At 38.8% G+C, this 18784-nt stretch overlaps 5 protein-coding genes across 8 annotated transcripts; 2 read left to right on the forward strand and 3 right to left on the reverse strand.

Moving 5' to 3' along the window:
- Positions 1-1103: 1103 nt before the first annotated feature.
- LOC140759851 (gibberellin-regulated protein 14-like) lies at positions 1104-2111 on the forward strand. The gene is made up of 4 exons (XM_073096517.1): positions 1104-1259; positions 1363-1395; positions 1487-1574; positions 1738-2111. The coding sequence occupies exons 1-4, from the start codon at positions 1203-1205 to the stop codon at positions 1923-1925; spliced, it is 366 nt and encodes a 121-aa protein (XP_072952618.1). The 5' UTR covers positions 1104-1202; the 3' UTR covers positions 1926-2111.
- A 268-nt stretch (positions 2112-2379) lies between these two features.
- Positions 2380-3261, reverse strand: LOC140759852 (gibberellin-regulated protein 11-like). The gene is made up of 4 exons (XM_073096518.1): positions 3176-3261; positions 3057-3095; positions 2908-2953; positions 2380-2813 (listed from the first exon to the last, which is right to left on the reverse strand). The coding sequence occupies exons 1-4, from the start codon at positions 3227-3229 to the stop codon at positions 2629-2631; spliced, it is 324 nt and encodes a 107-aa protein (XP_072952619.1). The 5' UTR covers positions 3230-3261; the 3' UTR covers positions 2380-2628.
- A 1027-nt stretch (positions 3262-4288) lies between these two features.
- On the forward strand, positions 4289-9880 carry LOC140759848 (factor of DNA methylation 5-like). Of its 3 annotated transcripts, none has more exons than XM_073096510.1 (8): positions 4289-4341; positions 5234-6144; positions 6758-6939; positions 7632-7721; positions 7823-8110; positions 8232-8444; positions 8827-9358; positions 9741-9880. In XM_073096510.1, the coding sequence occupies exons 1-7, from the start codon at positions 4289-4291 to the stop codon at positions 9061-9063; spliced, it is 1974 nt and encodes a 657-aa protein (XP_072952611.1). In that variant the 3' UTR covers positions 9064-9358; positions 9741-9880. The 3 variants fall into 3 exon arrangements, with proteins under 3 accessions (XP_072952611.1, XP_072952613.1, XP_072952614.1); XM_073096512.1 differs by lacking the exon at positions 4289-4341 and adding an exon at positions 4387-4606; XM_073096513.1 differs by lacking the exon at positions 4289-4341 and adding an exon at positions 4387-4576.
- On the reverse strand, positions 9543-11603 carry LOC140759850 (putative xyloglucan endotransglucosylase/hydrolase protein 1). Its single transcript, XM_073096516.1, has 4 exons — positions 11171-11603; positions 10724-10824; positions 10450-10643; positions 9543-10027 (listed from the first exon to the last, which is right to left on the reverse strand). Exons 1-4 carry the CDS (start codon positions 11367-11369, stop codon positions 9634-9636), a joined length of 888 nt encoding a protein of 295 aa, XP_072952617.1. The 5' UTR covers positions 11370-11603; the 3' UTR covers positions 9543-9633.
- Positions 11604-12932: 1329 nt separating this feature from the next.
- LOC140760552 (uncharacterized) lies at positions 12933-18750 on the reverse strand. Of its 2 annotated transcripts, none has more exons than XM_073097556.1 (17): positions 18278-18750; positions 17838-18050; positions 17165-17223; positions 16860-16997; positions 16299-16373; positions 16110-16193; positions 15940-16001; positions 15724-15793; positions 15506-15581; positions 15299-15429; positions 14532-14591; positions 14329-14403; positions 14142-14246; positions 13977-14072; positions 13806-13886; positions 13618-13719; positions 12933-13543 (listed from the first exon to the last, which is right to left on the reverse strand). In XM_073097556.1, the coding sequence occupies exons 1-17, from the start codon at positions 18645-18647 to the stop codon at positions 13475-13477; spliced, it is 1866 nt and encodes a 621-aa protein (XP_072953657.1). In that variant the 5' UTR covers positions 18648-18750; the 3' UTR covers positions 12933-13474. The 2 variants fall into 2 exon arrangements, with proteins under 2 accessions (XP_072953657.1, XP_072953658.1); XM_073097557.1 differs by having other exon boundaries at positions 17838-18057; positions 18278-18418.
- Positions 18751-18784: the final 34 nt, after the last annotated feature.

Raw genomic sequence — 18784 nt, forward strand, 5'->3', positions numbered from 1 at the left:
CTCTGGTGCTGTTCATCTTTTGTCTTCTTTTCTTTTTCCTTCTCTTGATCAAAGTCCGTAGACACTGCTCATCTTTTGTCACTTACCTTCAGAGAGGTCAGATCCAAAACTTTTTTTCTTGAGAATTTGCATCTATGAGTGGGTGGGGCACACAATTTATTAGTAGTATACTACTTCAGCAGGTAATTATTGCAGTCTGATCCAAAACTAGTTTTTTTTTTTTTTTTTTTTTCTGTGTGGAAAATTTATGCATTTTCGTTTTATAGTTGTCTAAATGGATGCAATAATTTAAATATGACCCAAGGTCCAAGGAGGGTCGAATTAAAATAGTTGGGTGAACTGTAAACAATAATAATAAAATCATTGAGGGGCTAAGATAAAAAATTTCCCAGTATCTTTGTGCAGTTTTCTCTAGGCAGGAGGAGGGCGCGACATCGAGGGAGATAAGGGCGAAACGAGGCGGAGAGGAAGAAGCTACTAGAGAAGGTCTCAAATTGGATGGATGGATGGATGAAATGCTTTTTGAGCTCGTCCGACATGGCCTCGGGCAGTGTAATACTTCCAGACACGCATGCACATGCATCACTTACTGCTCTCAATGGGATGCAGCTCAGCATTAGTACCACCACCAACCCCCTCCCCTCCCCATCCCCATCCCCTTCCCCTCTCTCTTCTCTCATCCCAACACTGGTCAAACTTCCCCAGACGACAATGGGACAGAGCAACTTGACCCATTTTGTATTAACAGAATTTTGCAAATACCACCCTTAAACTCTTTTAATTTTCACCAGATAGAGATGGAAAGTAGAGAGAGGTTAGTGTAAATTAAAGATGAGCTGGTGATTATAAGGGGGTGGGTGTTTTTTTTTGAAAATTTCCATTGAGTAGAAAGTAGAAACCCCTCCCCGAGGGGGGCAAATGCCAGATTGTCATGTGTTTATCGTATTAATTAGGTGGGGGCCATGGCAGAGAAGACAAGGAGATTGGAAGCAGCAGTGAGTAGCTAGTGAGATTAGAGAAGCAGGGTCATGTGCTTACTTGTCCTTTTGACAACAATGCTCACCCTCCCCACTTACCCTCTCTTTTACTTGCTCCCTTCACTCCCCTCTATATAAAGCCACTACCAGCTCTACAAGTGTTGCTCACCAACACACCACTACCAAAATCACTTCCCAAGTTCCACTCCCAGTTTCCACAATAATATGGCTATCAAGGTGGCAATCTTCCTACTGGCATCCTTCATCTTAGTCACTACCAGAGTAAGACATACACTCATCTATACTTCCCTCGTCTGTACTCCTCATAAACCTTTGCTAGCTCTAAGCCTTGCAAGTGGTTCTTAACTCACTGAGTGCTCTTCAGGTGTCATCGGATCTTGAGGAAGCTCTGGCACAGGTAGCTGTGGATGTCTGTAAGCTTTCACCAGAGTTCAAAGTGTTAGTATAGTTGCCTGCTAATCTTAAAGTCCGATTCCTTTTGCATGCAGGCTGCTCCAGTTGCCGGTCACCCTGGCGTCGCCCCTGCCCATGCTCCTGCCCAAGCTCCGCCGCCTCACAAAATAGTGGACACTAAAGGTTCGCAGTTCGTACTTATATTCCATGGAGTATCTAACACTATTAACACCTCCTTATTAACACTATTAACACGGTTTAACGTAGTTAAAAGAGGATTTTTTTAAATAAAATAAAATGTATATATATATATATATATATATTTGATTGGGTGGAAGTATTGCAGAGTGCTTTGGAGTATGCAAGGGGAGGTGCAGCCTTCACTCGAGGCCCAACTTGTGTGGAAGGGCGTGCATGACGTGCTGCAGCGTATGCAAGTGCGTCCCAGCGGGCACGGCGGGCAACCGGGAGACTTGCGGCACGTGCTACACCGATTGGCAAACCCACGGCAATAGAACCAACAAGTGCCCTTAAATTTAATTAATTATGTAATTAGGCTTCTTAATTAGCCCCAGCTTTAGCTAATATTTGTTTGTTTGGCTTTGGACTCTCTTCCTAGTTGTTTCGCATGAGATGATGGTGTTGGTTTTGATCTTCGATGTAACGTCGGATCTTTGTTTATCTGATCGGAAGAATAAATAAAAAAATTTTGTCCCCGGTTTTTGTCCATGTAATGATGAATAGAATACCACCCAAAGACTGGTAGTGGTGGGTGGGGTTTTAGTCCATTTCAATAAATACTACTGTTTGTCTTCTAGCTGATTTAGAGATATTGTCTCCCTAATTAAAGCTCCTCCGGCCTTAGATCTAAATATAAGGGACACAAATGCTATTGCTCGTACGAAGAATAGTAATACTTGCACCTGGCATCTATAAATTCTAGTTGTTTAGTGGCATTCGAATTGTGCATAAGATAAATCACTTTATATCAAACACCAGATTTTCTTTCAGTCATAATTATTTGCCACGTGCTAATTCTAAGAGATTACTACAGTAATGCATAACCACTAGGTTGCATTAATTACGAGAATACCAAGTACCATCTTAGTGGATGCGCTACAGCCGAAGTAGTACGAGTACAAGCTAGCAGACAGTAGTCATTCCTATACGTAGATACATACGTAGCAAAAAGTAGAGCACGATCGTCCTCGAGATTCGGGCAGAGCACTCGATTAATCTAGGGGCACTTGGATCGGTTACCGTGGGTGGTCATGGTAGTATAGCACGCGCCGCACACGTGCCGGTTGCCCGAGGTGCCCGGGGGCACACACTTGCACCGGTAGCAGCACGTCCCGCACGCTCGCATGCACACGTTTGGCCTCGAGTGTTTGCTGCACCGCTCTCCGCATCGTCCCGGGCAGTCTGATCATAGATATTAGAACACACCATCACTTGCATTGCTGTCTAATATACTAAAGATTAAAACTCAAGAGAATAGTTAAGAGAGAAAGCCCACCTAGCACAGGGGCTGGCTGCTTCCCGTTCCCATATCTTGCATCCAACTGCAGTTTTGAAGAAAAGGTTGAACACTAGGCATATAAAGAGAAGGAACAAAATAATTCCATCATCTCGATCTTCTATATATATATATATTTATGGCCTTACCAAGTGAGCATCCACCGCCACTACCTCATGGAACGAATCCTACATGTATGCAAGAGAGAGATCTATATATGGTCAGTAGAAACTCGAGCTTGAAGACTACGTAGAAAGAGAGATGAAACCTTTGCGAGGATGCAGAGAAGAACCACTGTGAAGAAGAGAAGTCTAAGAGCCATGCCGAGTTGGTAGGGGAAGTGAAAGTGGAAGCGACTAGCGAGAGGCGCTTTTGTAGTGGCAGTGGGAAGTAGCGGACGAAAATTTAATTACCCGTGACCCCTTTGTCGCTTTCCTTTCACTAATCCTCGTCCTTTAAGAATTTTAATCTCAACATTGAGACGAGTCGTTAATTAATATTTCAACTCAGGCCTATTGTTACTCACTATCACATTACATTTACGAACATGTTTAAAAAAAGTAAAACGTACAATTTACCCACTTATTACCTATTTAAACAAAACGTTACTGTGATGCATGCCCACTACACCACTTTCTTGAAGTAATCCCCAATGTCAGTAATATGACAGCTAGATACCCATTGCCACAGGAAGTGGGGCAGTTTTCTCTACTTTCTCGCGGCAACTGTGTGGAAATTAATAGTTTCGACCTTGCTCCCCTTATCACAATACCTCTATAGTATCAATAATTTATTTTTCTTATGTAAATATGAATCTTTTTAAGATGATTGCATTTCTTTTATTCTATCATGATATATTTAAAATGACGGACAGTGTGAGAATTAGATAATAACTAAAATTTAAGACTCGTAATTAATAGAAGAAGATAAAAGAGATTAAAAGTATATATTATTTTAAGTTTGAAGACTTTTTGTAATCGTGAAATTTAATTCATATTATCTTTCTTTTTTTTAAAAAGAAAGAAAACTTGATAGGTTGATTTCAGTAATATACCCTTCAGGTATTACTAATCCGTAATTTCAAAATTCCACGTCATCTGCTCTTTCTTCTTCAGCCGTCGGATCTCAATCATACGGTGGGATGCCTCCACAGGTGGGTCCAGCTCTTTTATCTGCCAACGAACGTCTACGACCCTTTGCACTAACCCGACGTTTCGAAATGTGCACCGCTAGATGGAGCGCCAAAGTAAATCGAGATATAGGATGTTGCCACGTCACCTTCGTAGACTCCGTCGTTGGAATAGGAAAGGGAATGGGATTCCTAATTGCGAGTGCTGTACACAGTACGGCTCTCTTTTTAACGCTCACCTTTCCATTTTAAATGCTCTTTATTGCATCCCTTTGTGTCTCTCTCCATCTTTCCCCTCTGTCAAGGTAAACCCTCGCTAAACCCCAAATCCCCACGATTTTCTCGTTTATTCTAGCACTCTTACGATTTCCCGACCGAAGTTTGTGTAGTAGATGCCGACATGATGCTTGGCACTAGATTTGCTGATGATTTCCTTGATTAGGGCATCGTCTCTGTTTATTGATGATATAGTGATGTTGTGATGATCGTAATGATCGATCGATCTTCTACATCATGATGAGCAATGCCGGTCGTTGGATCGTATGCTTTGCTCTTCGTCTTTTCGATTTGGTTAGATGATGGTTGTAGCTACAACTGTACTAGTAGATTCTAGCACAATCTTCTATCCGATGGAATGCATTTCATTAATATTGTAGATTTTGAGCAATGGTCTCTATGTTTTTGTTTTGCCGTCATGTGATTCGGTTAGATAATTATTGTAGCTTCAAGTGCATTAGTATACTTTAGTTCAATTTTATGAATTTTAATGGTGGATTTTGTCTCTTGCATTGTGTGATGTTCAAAAGGATTTTATTGGCATTATAACCATCAATTTCTATACAAATGGTAAGTCCCTCGATGCCTTAATTGAGCCAAAATGACCCCTGGAAAGGTTATCTCCGATGGCTCTGGCGACTCACTTTAAAATCTGTTAATCAGTTGTTTTTCAGGTATTTTATTGTTTCATAGGCTTTACTTAGTTACCTTTGTAAGTGATGGCAAATACTTCCATACAGCTCTATAATTTCCAATTTAATCCAACGTTGATTATAGCCATTTTTTGTTGGTTTGTTGACACTGATTTCATGATACTGAATAAAGATATTTAATATTTAATTATATATGTGTAATACTTGATTCTGCTTAAAGCACTAACACACTGCTTCCTTCTGTTTCATTTCTCCTTTGCTGCTCTAGTTCTGCAGACTTTCTTTCAATGGACAATAATTCAGAAGAAGAATCTGAGGTAAGTGACTCAGAGATTGATGACTATGAGGCCAAATTTTACTCGCAGTTAAAGGCGGGTCATCTGATAGTAAAGAACACAGACAGCACATATAAATGCCCTTTCTGTTCTGGGAAAAAGAAGCAGGGTTACAACTACAAGGATCTGCTCCAGCATGCCTCTGGAATAGGTGCATCTAATAGGAAAGCAAAAGTAAAGGCAACCCACCGGGCAGTTGCAAAATATTTGAGAGATGATCTCAGTGAAACCACAACGCCATCTCTACAACTGGTGGTTGTGGAGTCACATACTCCTAAAAACAAAGATGAGCAGTTTGTTTGGCCCTGGATGGGCATTCTGGTGAATGTCCCAACTGAGTTTAAGAATGGACGGTATATAGGTGAAAGTGGAAACAGGCTAAAGGAGCGCTTGTCACTTTTTAATCCACTAAAAGTCCATTCCTTGTGGAACTACAAAGGATTCACTGGCAATGCAGTTGTAGATTTTTCAAAAGATTGGATTGGTTTTAAGGACGCAATGGCATTTGAAAATCATTTTGAATCAGCACACTTTGGAAAAAGGGACTGGAATGACAGGAATAATAGAGGCACAGAAATTTATGGTTGGGTTGCTCGGACAGAGGATTATAATTCTCCTGGCCCTATAGGGGATCATTTAAGGAAAAATGGAGATCTGAAAACAGTCAGTGATCTTGCAAATGAAGAATCCCGCAAGACTGACAAACTTGTTGCAAATTTGGCTAGCCAGATTGAAGTGAAGAACAAGCATCTACAAGAACTTGAATGTAAATATAATGAAACTACTTTGTCTCTCGATCAGATGATGGAGCAGAGAGATCAGCTGCTTAATGCTTATAATGAAGGTCTGTGTGATGCTTGGTGTTTTACTTTTACGCATTAATTCTTGTATCCGGTTAACCTGTACTTATGAGTTCAATTTTATTAGTCCAGCTGTCTTTTTACTGCTCAACATACCTTTTCTATTTGAACGTATTGCGATTTATATATGGTATGCAGAATCATTTTTGCTTGCTTTTCTATTTAGATATGGAGTTTCTCAAGATGGGGACTTCTACTGAGTACTGATAGATTGGCTTTCTGTTCTAGAAGCCATATATTTTCAGATCCCCTCCCACTGTGAATGGGTGTTTTCTTTTTGTCGCTTTTTTGTGGAATCATCACAAATGCTGAAGATGAACTAGGACTGGTTGGAACAGGTCTCTCAGATAGGGACTCTGTTTATCTTGTTGTCCAACTTCATTGTACTAGATTAACAAGATAGCTACAAGAACAGGTTTTCTTTCAGTTTTAAATCAGTAGTTAGGAGATGGTCCACTTATTGTTTAAACAATGTGATGAATATGTTATAATTATACTGCACAATTAGCAAGTTTTCTTCTATTAGACCTGACTGGTAGCTATTGTACTCATCATTCGTTAACTACATTCCTAAAGTTTCTACTTATGCTGTGTCAGAGATCCGAAAGATGCAACACCTTGCTCGTAATCATTCACGTAGGATATTTGAGGAGAATGAGAAGCTGCGGGAGGAACTGGATTCTAAACGAAAAGAACTTGGTTTAAGAAATAAACAACTCGACAGTCTAGCTGCTCAAAATGATATTGACAAGAGGAAGTTTGAGCAGGAGAAGCAAAAGGTAGTGATGCTTATTCTAGTACTTGTTATTACTCTTACTGTATCTCTTTTTCCCAGATGGTGGAAGTGCTAATAGCTGTTATCTTGCAGAACAAATTCACAACAGTTCCCTTATTTGCTTCCAAGTTCTTTTGACTTTGTTGATTAAAGTTGTGTATGTATTGTTTGAAACTTTTGCAATGTATTTGCTCATTTATATTTTCAATATTGTGAAAAGCTGTTGATTTGTGGGTAGAAGTTATCTGACTTTTTGCTCCTAAGGCAGCATCTCGATATGGCAATCCAAGTAGAAGATTTGTTGTCATTCAGGGAAGGATTACACTCATCATAAAACGCAAATTGGGGAACATATTCATGTCATGTTTATTACAATTAATCTGTCTAAGCTTTGTCATTTTGTTTAAGTGGGACAGTGAATGATATATTTATTGTGGTCATTTGGACTAGTAATAAGGGTAATTTTACTCTTTACAAGTTACAAGTATCAATTTCTTTAATCATTCTTAGCCATACTGGAAAAGTTTACTTTCTGCTGTGAAATGGGCCTATAGTATTGTATGGTTTTTCTATTTTGTTCCTGCCACCACTTATCTCTTTTGCTATTTAAGCTGAGGCGAAGAATTAACGCTCTAGATTTATATCAGAGATAGAATTATGAAGTTGATTCAGTTGCATCATTTGTTGTCTTTACAGAATGCTGTAAAAAACAGCTCTCTTCAGATGGCAACTATGGAGCAACAGAAGGCTGATGAAAATGTGTTGAGGCTTGTGGAGGAACAGAAGGTTTGTTTATGGTCTCCTTGCTTTTTCCACGAAATTGCTCTGAAAAAGCATAGTTATCTCTGTGTACTGTTTATTGTTTATCTTACTAAGGAGAACTGCAGAGGGAGAAAGAGGCTGCCCTCAAGAAGATACTTCAGTTGGAAAAGCAGTTGGATGCAAAGCAAAAGCTTGAATTGGAAATAGAACAGTTGAAAGGGAAGCTACTGGTCATGAAGCACATGGGAGGAGAGGAAGATTCCACAGTAAAGAAGAAAATGGATGAGATGAGTGAACAACTTAAAGAAAAAATTGAGGAAATGGAAGATATGGAGGCTTTGAATCAGACATTAGTTGTCAAAGAGCGCAAGAGCAACGATGAGCTTCAGGAAGCTCGGAAAGAGCTAATAACGGTACCATATATCAACCGCTGACTGAAATTCATTGACGTACTCTTGATTTTGATATCTATATAGTGCAACAGTATGAATGTTCTTATTTCACATCCTTCCTGATGTAACTGTGGGGGCACAGGGTTTGACTGAGATGTTGACTGGGCGTTCGTTGATTGGAATCAAGAGGATGGGTGAGCTTGACGAAAAGGTATTCCAAAATGCATGCAAACAGAAATTCCCGGGAGATGATCCAGATGTTAAATCTGTTATCCTTTGCTCAAAATGGCAAGATGAACTCAAAGTGTCAAACTGGCACCCTTTCCGAGTTATCATAGCTGATGGAAAGGAGAAGGTAATCCTGTATTGGCGCTCATAATATTGGTTCTAGAATGGCTGCGTAGCTTTATAGCTCTATCAACTAACATCCATGTTTTGATTGGTGGTTCAAGTTTGAGAACTTGAATCTGATGTTTAGACTTTCATGTGTTACTTCTTTTGCACTGTATAATTTGTACCTATAATTTAAGATCTCTTCCAGCCTCTTTTCCCCTCAAGAGTAGCATTATTGGAGGTAAACAAGGAATAAACAGAACTTATTTGATTTGGGAAATTTGAACTTATATGAATTTCTTTACTGGTTTCTATTTCAAATTCAAAGAATTACAGACCTACTGCTCCTGAATATTTGTAAGGAAAGTACTTATCATCTTTCTAACATCACATATGTGGTGCAGGAAGTTATAAAGGAAGAGGATGCAAAGCTACAAAGCTTAAAGGAAGAGTTGGGGGATGAGGTCTACAAGGCAGTGACTAAAGCACTGATGGAAATGAATGAATATAATCCCAGTGGTAGATATGTAGTCTCAGAACTTTGGAACTACAAAGAGGATCGAAAAGCAACATTGAAGGAGGTGATACAGTATGTACTGAAGCAATGGAAGACTCACAAACGAAAGCGGGGAGCAATGTAAATTCTATCTATACATAGTGTTAATCCATCCAACCGATTGAAGAATGCCAACATTGTCTAATTTTTAGAAATTGAAGAAAAACAGAGCATGGTTACCAGTGCAGATCAAATCCTTAGTGGAGCTCCTAAATCTATATGTTATTATGATCTTTTAACATTTCACAAGTGTTCAATTTTGGTTGTCCTAATTACAGAAGCTGATCAAGTACTTCAGAGAAAGGTTCTGGATCTGCTTGTTAGACTCTTCATACAGCTCGCAGGATAAATTTTGGGTTTTTCTTTTAACCGTGATAATGGTAAAGTGTGAACTGTTCCATACCTGTCTGCATTTCTGGTCAACCTTAGGTTTTGGATTCCTTTGATGTTCTGCGTAAATGATTAGAAGCAATTTGAGGGCAAAGATAGCCCTTTCAATTAGGAGCCACATGCCATTAGCATTTATGATTACTTGGAGACCATAATATGTGACACCATATTGCGTTATCCTTTTCAAGCATGGTCATATATGCTCTTATTCGTCTTTATATTTAAAATGATTACAATTTCTTTTTGCGTACTAGCTTTTACCATATTATGTATTCTTTATACTGCATTCAGGTGGTAGCACAGGGAATCGTGCTTTATCTCTACAATAATCATAAGTCAAGTAATCATTCTTAACTCGTTCATATGCTGCAGCCTGAGATGGAGTCAGTTCCTTGTACTCCCCAGCATTCCACCAGAGGCCTGGAGATGCACAAGAGCCGGCGCCGGATCCCCCTTGGGCGCAGCCATCGACGTCGAAACCCTGGAATTGGGCCGTGAATGGGGCGTCGGCCCAATTAATTTTTGTTCGTCCACCATTAGTGGCCCAGCTCTCCCCGTTCCACAGGCTCACTATGATGTTCATGGCTTGTGATGGGTACTCCACTCCATTACTTGTTAGGTTGTTGAAGACCCTAATTGGGATTTCGTCCACATAAAACCTGCAGTATAAACAATAATTGGTAGGATATTAAATACTTTATGGGGGTACAGATATTACTTTGATATCTCTTAGATTATATGGTAAAAATCTACCATGATATTATCGTACTTGGTAATAAATCTTATTTTCTACCATATTTACCATCTCATATTTAGTGTAAATCTATCAGTACCAATTATGATTGATTCGTATTATATTTCTCCATTATTGTAATGACCTCATTTAACTATGAATAGGCCACCACTTAATTACATCTTAATATACAAAACTACGATCAATCTTTCCACCATTACTCTTCTACCATTCTCTTAATATTTTCTCCAATTTCTATGTGGTATCATTCATCTGTATCTTCTAACTCAAATTTATAGCATATTTAGTTGTAAAAGAAATAAACCAAAACATTTTTGGTCAACTTACACAACATGATAAGGGTTCCATAGGATCTTATAATCATGGAAGTCCGCAGTTGGGTCGAACCACAGCACTATCCTCTGCTCTCTGTTTCCCTGTCCATTGGTGAAGATATTGGTCTGGAGAGAAATAGGCATCCCTTCTACGTTCCCCAAGAACTCGAAGTCCAGCTCGTCATGGTTATTTGAATTAGAGGATAGCTGTGGAGAATTAATAAGTAATTGGATTTTGTTTTGGGTAGCCTGAGAGATTTGATCAAAAGGAAATCATAGAAGCTTACATAAAAGGCTGTGACAACTCCAGCTGAATCTTTATTAGGTAACTTTATTTTCAAGTGAAAGAGTCCTGAACCATAGACCAATTTGGAGCTGAATCCAGCACCTAGCAGAATCATCGTGAAGAAGAATCACCATTAGATACTCGCAGCAATGCTTTGAATTATAATTGGGATTAAGCTTGTAAAGGCGAAAGAATATTAATATGTGCAGTACTTGCATCTTTCTTGGAAAGTTGGAGGGGATTATGCTAAACACTGGTTAATACTATCATATATAGTCTTATACGAATATTATACCTATTAAGTACTCAAACTTAGCTTCTTCAAGAGACATCACAAAGTGCAGCCAAAAAGAATTATAAACAGAAAGAAAGAAGACTAAAAAATCTATCAAGCATATATAATAAACACAGTGTAGCAAAACGACTATATATATAGCTAGATGGTTACCAGAAGAATTATCCATGGAGAGTTGGATCTCTCTCCCTTGATCAAGAAAAGAGACATGGTTTCCTCCCCATGTTATGACATAGTTCTGATCAAAACCAGGTTGCTGATCATCAGCTAAAATCCTCTTCCCAAATGCTCCTCCACCATTGCAAACAACTACTAGAAGAAGAAGACTCCACCAAAGAGTTGAAGAAGCCATCACTCACACCTCTATGACTCTATTCCCATTACGAACTCCATAACACCGATTTATATAGGTGGTTAGCACCAAAGCCATCTAAGGAAAGCAAAAAGTGTATGTACGAGTAGGACAAGAATACCCATCCACCTCTCCTCTACCCAACTTGTTTCACCATCCTTTTCCACAAGGTTCTTTTGGTCTTTGTGCATGTACGACTAGGTGCTCAAGTTTGGTATATAGTCTATTTGTATAGGAGAAAAGATTGAATAAAATTTACGTACGTAGGTGGGGGAATACGGGTGTGTGTTACGCCATGCAAAGATGCATGCATGGGTGTGGTTGTAAAAAGAGACCATATATATATATATATATATATATAGCAATCTTGTCACAGGTTTGTACGTCAGAAAAATTGAGCTCCATGGATAAGATCATGAGAGCAATGATACATATGATGACATCCATGAAAACAACATTAAAGACTAGGTAGATATGAGTTATGGTTCAGAGATGGGCATGCTAAAAATATGTTAATGTTAACATATAAATTTTCTTTACATGTAACATCGAATCTAGTTTAATAGAAGATCGAATGGATCAATAATGACAGTGACAACAACTTCAACATCTTTTAGGGGCTTCCTATCAAGATATATATATATATATATCAAGACTGTTACTGTTACTAATTTGATATCAACCTTCGTAACTTGCGATATTAATTTTGAGTATGCACTTGTAAACTGGAACCACTAATCAAGAAAGCCTATTAAGAATGTTGCTGAGGTGATGGTGCCAGATGAACAGATTACTTGGTAGTTCTTGAGAGATGCATCAGTGCCTCGCTGGCATTTTTCCAGCTCGATTCGCAGACGTGGACTGGATATTAATAGACTGCAAAATAGGACATATTTTATAATCCACAGGAGTCCTTAAATAAATCCAGCTCAGAAATACTCTATCCGACTATTTGGCACTAGTGAGTGTTATTATCATGGAATGGGCAGCATATATAATGACGAGTAGGCGATTTATTCCATTAGGATTAGGGAATGATAATGATAGAGACCTGCAACTGGCATAGAACTGTGGATGGGATACTTGAGCACATAACTTTCAGCTGCAGAAGATAACAAAGTTCGTTGTTCTTATAGGCATTCACTATAGAATTCGTGCAACCATTAGCCTTACCATGACATTAAAAACCAGACAGAGATGATAAAAGAGTAGTTGATGTAATGTAGAGAACGAAATGGCACCTTCCAACTTTAGCTGTTGTGAGGTCACGTCTAAATAATGCCGTCAAAGAGTTATGGGTCCTCTACAGGATAAGAGTGTGTTTTCTTCGTAGTAATGCCGTCAAAGAGTTATGGGTCCTCTACCAGATAAAGAAGTGTGTTTTTATTTGTAGCTTGTTCGTTACTGAGACTTGAGAGAGAGTTTAAGAGGAGAAAAGGAAACGTCCACTTCGTTAGTTTTTGGATTATATTATGGAATACGACGAAGACGAAACCCAAGGTTTGAGGCATTTCGTTGTAAATTATGAGAGATGCCAGAAAAATAAAATAAGCAACAGTAGCAGAGCATAATTCGATCTCAAAAAGTCTATGGCTGGGAAAATTAAATCACAATGCCTAACATGTTGAACATGTTCAACTAGGGGAGTTTGGCAGTAGTGTCGAGTAAAGATCATTAACGGGAAACAATCCCGTTAGATGATTACAACTAGATCTGTGAAGCCTCAAAATGAGAGAAAGAATAATGATTACATAACTTATATTGCCCACTACTACGAAATGTACAAAGTTGCTATCAAAACATTGGACCTAACATCCAACTACTTACTACTTGTACGTAAACCAGTAGCATAAACAAAAAAGAATTCTTCGTTTGGTATCTCGACCAATCTCTTCATTGTTGGACTCTCACTTTGGTTTTTGAATAATAAACCCGCAACAATAAGAAGCCTTCTCCTCAATGATGAATTGCCTCACCTGGGCTGTTAATGCATCTATGTGCACAAGCAGGAAGCCCAATGTATATTCAACTATTTACCATAAAGGAAAAGGAGGGAAAAAGGAAGAAAATAAATAAGAGAGAGAGAGAGAGAGAGTTAAATGCAGCTAGAAGAAGATATTAATCTCCTTCTCACTCATCTCAAATACATGGTCTCGAGCCTCGGATAGAGCAACCTGTCCATACAAATCAAGCAGCATGTAAACATGAATTCTACAAGTTAACACCAAGAGATTATATAAATTCAAACCTGTCCATATTTGGTAAGGAAGTTGCTCGTAAGGTTTAAGGATGTGACTGCAATATCTTCATTGGCCTTAAGTGCTTGAGCTAAAGCAAATGCTCCTTTATCCTGTCGCGACAGAGACATTACAACAATATCGATGCTCTCAGAAATGTTCTTAGTGTTCACAAAAGTGCTTTTTCTCCTAGACTTACCCTTATCTCATTAAATCCCAAATCAAGAGATGTCAAAGCTTCATTAACAATCTTTAAGCTGCGTGCTAAGCAGACTGCCCCCTACAAGAAGAAAGACAAGGATAACTCCAATGAGAAACAATCAGAAACACCAATAGTATGAATTCCATAAGATATTTATTTAAGACATACATCATCTCCAAGACCATTTGCTCGCAGGTCCAAAGTTGATAATGTGGTATTGTACTTCAAACAATCTGCAATGTATTCAGCACCCTTTGCTCCTATCTGCAGACCATACAACTCAGAAATGGAGGAGATACGCTGAATCAGCGTCATTTTAAAATAAAAAATTACCTGGCACCAACCAAGCTTTAATGTTTCTATTTTTCCATGGAACTTCAGTACTTCGCACAGAGCCTGTGCCCCATCAGGTCCCATAGGATTGTAGCCTAACTCCAACTGCAAGACTCGTTATGCATCAGCCCCAGATATCAGGGAAATGATTTAATGCGCTAAAACATCTAAATCTTTTATGACTTACTGTGGTCAGGACAGAATTATCTTTCAGGACTTTGGCTATCGCACTCACCCCACTTGAATGGATGTTATTACCACCCTGGAAAATGTTAAACTTTGAGAACACAATATGACGGCTAGGATTCTTGACAGCTCCTAGTCATCGACAAAACAGTGAAGATATAGGCAAAGAGAGGATGACAGAAATATTAAAGAAATAACTCTCACCAGATCTACGGTAGTTATTGTGCGATTCTGCTTCAGAGCATCTGCAATCTTTTCAGCTCCCTGTCAAAATTATAAGTTACAGTTACAGTTGATGAAGACAAACAATAAATGGTCGTACATAAGAAAACGTATACATCCACAAGCACATGTTTACACATAAAGATGGCTATGCAAAATACAAGTGAAGCTGTGAGGGCAAGTGCATGACACATACAGAGCCATCAATTGATGAAGGTGTATATGGATGTGCATGCATAAACACCCATAGAAGGGAAAAATGTGGACAATTTTAGTCTTCCAATGCATAACCAACCGTTATGCCACAAACCACAATGTGGCATGTGACTCAATAGAAAAATACTGTTCCACATATCATAATTTAGACAAAAGTTTAGGGGTAATTATTAAGCACAATCATCCCCATGCTATTGAAAATCATTCACTTTGTGAGACCACTCTGTACAGGTAACAAGTCATTAAGACTTTCTAAAATTTGACAAATGGTTCAGATGCATCCAAATGAGCTTTATTCTCCAGCCAGAATTCAAGTTGTTCCTTCTAGGAAAAAAGCAATATAGCCAGCTGGTTCATATGCTTGTTGCCTTTGGGCATTTTACCAGCACAGGTGTTGCAGTAAAAATGCTAGATACAAAATTCCTTTGAGTACAAACATGGGACAGATCTACCTTGACAGATGGTTCAAGAATATCAAACACATAATGGTTTAGGAAAAGCAAAAGGTGACATCTGGTTGACAAAAATTATACCTCGTCGCCAATATCATTCATGTAAAGATTCAACCATAGTAAGGACTTGGTCTTCTTGATATACTCAGCAACATGAAAAGCACCCTTGGAGCCAATATCATTATTCCCAAGATCTAAAAGTGTTATCTTCCCTAAAAAAAACCATGAAAGTCAGACAAATAAGACTTAATAGAAGAGAAAAGTATATGTCACACTCTAAAAGTAGACCTCTGTGAGAAGACAATCCCGACATTAATGCCCGTACACCCTCATTACCAATGTCATTTCCATGCAAATGAAGTTCCTGGCAGCAATTTCAATGAAGCATTTATTTAAGGTTCATCAGATGTTGCATAACTGACATTCTACATAATGAACCATACTGGTAACTACCTACAATCTACAAACAAGTGAACTGCATAAAGTTAACTAGAATAGAATTGTACCCTTAAAGATTTATTTCCTTCAATTCCTTTTGCTAAACTTGCTGCACCTAGTGCTCCACCATAGTTGCCACTAGATGTGATCCAAACGAAAGTAATATTATTTCAATTTCAAAGCATAGCAAGAAATGCAACTATATGAATATGTAAAGCATGACATGCATATGTCAAATAAGCAAGTAAGCATCAGAGCAAAGTTATGTCTATCGGGCAACTAACTTGAGATGTATAGACCGAATTGCATTATTCTCAAGCAGGGCTCCAGCAAGACTTGCAAATCCCTATTTCAGTTTTCCAAAAAAAAAAAAAAAAAGGGAATGTATACCAAAATAAATACACATGTCATTAAAAAAAAATCTTGAAGAGAATGAGCAAGAAGCCCGCCATACATTGTAGTCAATCATATTGTTATTAAGTTCCAATACACGTATCTTGGAATTCTTCTTCAGCATTTCCGCAATCGCCTTTGCCCCCTGCATTGGAATTTTTTTCAGGTACATCTAAAGTGCTGAGACGTGGTATTCCATCAAGAAGCAGTTATCAGATTAAATAGACAGAAATGGCCAATTAGAACCAACCTCATCTCCAATACCAGTACTGTTCATCTGGAGTTTCTGAATACCAACATTTCCCACCAGAATATCTGAAAGACACTGTGAGCATGATGATTGTTATACTCAGCAAGTGAATTTGGATTTAAGAAGTCAAAAGGAAGAAACATCCTATAAGGTTTCCTCCTGAATCATAATACTCAAAAGGATATCTTCCAGAATATACAAAAAGAGAAGATCAGGTACTTCACAAAATTGAAATCATAAAAAGAAAATGACTGCCCAAGTATAGTGGAACAACCAGGTACTTCACAAAATACTCTCTTACATATGGCACACCAGAAAAATAATAGAGGTAAATATGGGTAGTAGAATAACTAAACAAATTTCTATCAATTGACAAAATATGGGATCTGTTTCTTATCTGGCTCGCAACATTTAAATATTGATATATAAACGAATTTACCTTAAAAAGAGAGAAAGATATTAAGGAAAATGGTCAATGAGAATAGCTTATCAACCAAGCAACCACAACAAACAATTCTAAAAAGTGCATCAAAATTGAGAGAGCAAAATTTGAGAAGTGACCTTGGCTCCTTCATCACCGATCGTATTTCCAGACAGATTGAGAGTTTTCAGAGCAGTATTTATTTGAAGAATGCCATCAAATGCTTTTAATCCAGCTGCTGTTATCCCATTGCCCGAAAAGTCCACTTCCTCAGCACTCTGAAACATAAAAGTATTGCATCTAAGAATTTTTATTACCAAATCATTTAATAAAGCCTTCAGTAGAATGAAAGGTTCTAGATCTGAATATCTTGCAGAGAAGTTATATAACATAACACAATAATGAATATGAAGTTGTGAGAAAACCACTATACAAAAGCTCTGACCTGATTGTAACCTAGGCTTTCTGCGAGAAAAAACAGTCCATCATCCCCAAAGTTACGACCTGTCAAAACAACAAAGAGAGGAGACCTACAGTTTTAGCCACAGAAATGGATTATGTTCAGGAACAATCAAGAAACTTGGCCTAGCAAGCTATAAGACTGCTGCTGGAGGTTGACATTTCTAGCATGCAAGATACCAAAAAAGGTTTTGCAAGTCATCTTATCCAAAATTCTAAGTGTCACAATTTTCTTACAGATAGTATAGCATGTTTGCCACAGGAATACCATAATAGAATATGACAACAATAATGAGAAGATCAGCACCAGCATCATCCAAGTCTCTTCCAGTACATACGGTATTAAGTATCGATTATAGAGCGTCATAGTTAATAAGACTAAGTAAAGGGATTCATTCACATCTATATAGGATTTCCCTCTATCTGCCAACAGTTTTCATTAGAAATAAGTCTAGCACAGAGTCCTAGAGGTCTGACAACGACTAAACGTTCAGTCATAGAAACTTCCTCAATTGTAAAATCTACTAAAGGAGCCTTATTCAAGATTGATATGAAATGTCTGGCGAAGGTTTAATTCTAATAGTTTAAGATATCTGTGCTAATCTATGACATAGAGAACATAAAGTTAAACACTTAAAATAACACAATAACTGACTCACCTGCCATGTCAACGCTTCTAAATGACCTGAGTTCTTTTGCAAACTCATTGAGCCTCTGCTTGGATTCCCTCTCAAGCTTGAAGCTAGCACCTGATGATAAGTTTGAACCAGGAGCAAAGGACCATTTCAGTCCTGAAGAGACTGTCCCCTGCTCTCTAGAAGTGGAGCCCTTTGGTTTTCCCACAAGTACCTTCTCAACCACCTTCCACAAGACTGTCCCCTGAAAAGATAAATTAGTAGTCTGTCCAAATTACTAAAGCAATATACACATTCCTAGACGTTGAACCGAGAGAGCATCTCAAATAAAAATCTTAACTCAATTGGATTCTTACATTCTAGGTCTAAGCCTAATTTTGATTTGGATTTCACTTTCGAAAACGAAAAGAATGAGAGAAATAAAAATAAGAAAGGACGACGCTAGGCGAAGCGCAATCCCTTACCAAAAGTAACAGCAAGAAATGCTCCAGCGGGGAGAACGAAGGACGCGATCTCCTTCACGGGCACCGGAGGCAATGTCCTCTCTGCTTGGGATTGCCGGTAGACTTTCCTACCTCCTTGGCCTCCGCCTCCTCCGCTTCGGCTCGGCCTTCCGTCAAGCATATCAGAGGAAGCCCTGGGAACAAGAGAGGTCAAACCTCTCCTCCTACTCCTGAACTGCGATGATGCCGGAAGAGGACGGAAGAGGAAACCCGAGCGCCGTGTCACGGGATGGTGCGACGAGTGAGAAGAGGAGGACGAGGAGGTGGAAGAAGAATCGAGGAGACGACCGCTAGGTTTGAAAGAGTAGGAGAGAAGGGTAGAGAACTCCATTAGAGGGAGGGAGGAGAGACTAGGGAGGAGAAGAGGACGGAGAAAGAGAGGGCGAGGACTTCCGCCGAGTCTGCTTGCTGTCAGAGTAATCTAGTAGCTTTTTGGGAAGCGAATGGGGGATAGAGGAGGTTTAAATA

This window comes from Typha angustifolia, chromosome 5 (assembly GCF_048772165.1).
Source record: "Typha angustifolia cultivar Huaian chromosome 5, ASM4877216v1, whole genome shotgun sequence".
NCBI lineage: Eukaryota > Viridiplantae > Streptophyta > Magnoliopsida > Poales > Typhaceae > Typha > Typha angustifolia.

Bases quoted from the DNA above. Each gene is read 5' to 3' on its own strand.
- LOC140759851 (XM_073096517.1), top strand. From the start codon at position 1,203: ATGGCTATCAAGGTGGCAATCTTCCTACTGGCATCCTTCATCTTAGTC. The intron at 1,260-1,362 runs GTAAGACATACA...AGTGCTCTTCAG, and splicing joins TCATCTTAGTCACTACCAGA to GTGTCATCGGATCTTGAGGA. The intron at 1,575-1,737 runs GTTCGCAGTTCG...GAAGTATTGCAG, and splicing joins CAAAATAGTGGACACTAAAG to AGTGCTTTGGAGTATGCAAG.
- LOC140759852 (XM_073096518.1), bottom strand. From the start codon at position 3,229: ATGGCTCTTAGACTTCTCTTCTTCACAGTGGTTCTTCTCTGCATCCTC. The intron at 2,954-3,056 runs GTAAGGCCATAA...TCAAAACTGCAG, and splicing joins TGGCGGTGGATGCTCACTTG to TTGGATGCAAGATATGGGAA. The intron at 2,814-2,907 runs GTGGGCTTTCTC...ATCTATGATCAG, and splicing joins GCAGCCAGCCCCTGTGCTAG to ACTGCCCGGGACGATGCGGA.
- LOC140759848 (XM_073096510.1), top strand. From the start codon at position 4,289: ATGCTCTTTATTGCATCCCTTTGTGTCTCTCTCCATCTTTCCCCTCTG. The intron at 4,342-5,233 runs GTAAACCCTCGC...TTGCTGCTCTAG, and splicing joins CATCTTTCCCCTCTGTCAAG to TTCTGCAGACTTTCTTTCAA. The intron at 7,722-7,822 runs GTTTGTTTATGG...GGAGAACTGCAG, and splicing joins GGCTTGTGGAGGAACAGAAG to AGGGAGAAAGAGGCTGCCCT.
- LOC140759850 (XM_073096516.1), bottom strand. From the start codon at position 11,369: ATGGCTTCTTCAACTCTTTGGTGGAGTCTTCTTCTTCTAGTAGTTGTT. The intron at 10,825-11,170 runs GTAACCATCTAG...TGATTCTGCTAG, and splicing joins CTCCATGGATAATTCTTCTG to GTGCTGGATTCAGCTCCAAA. The intron at 10,644-10,723 runs GTAAGCTTCTAT...AATTCTCCACAG, and splicing joins GAGTTGTCACAGCCTTTTAT to CTATCCTCTAATTCAAATAA.
- LOC140760552 (XM_073097556.1), bottom strand. From the start codon at position 18,647: ATGGAGTTCTCTACCCTTCTCTCCTACTCTTTCAAACCTAGCGGTCGT. The intron at 15,582-15,723 runs GTACAATTCTAT...AATTGCTGCCAG, and splicing joins AAGGAAATAAATCTTTAAGG to GAACTTCATTTGCATGGAAA. The intron at 14,073-14,141 runs GTAATTTTTTAT...TATGGTCTGCAG, and splicing joins TAAAGCTTGGTTGGTGCCAG to ATAGGAGCAAAGGGTGCTGA.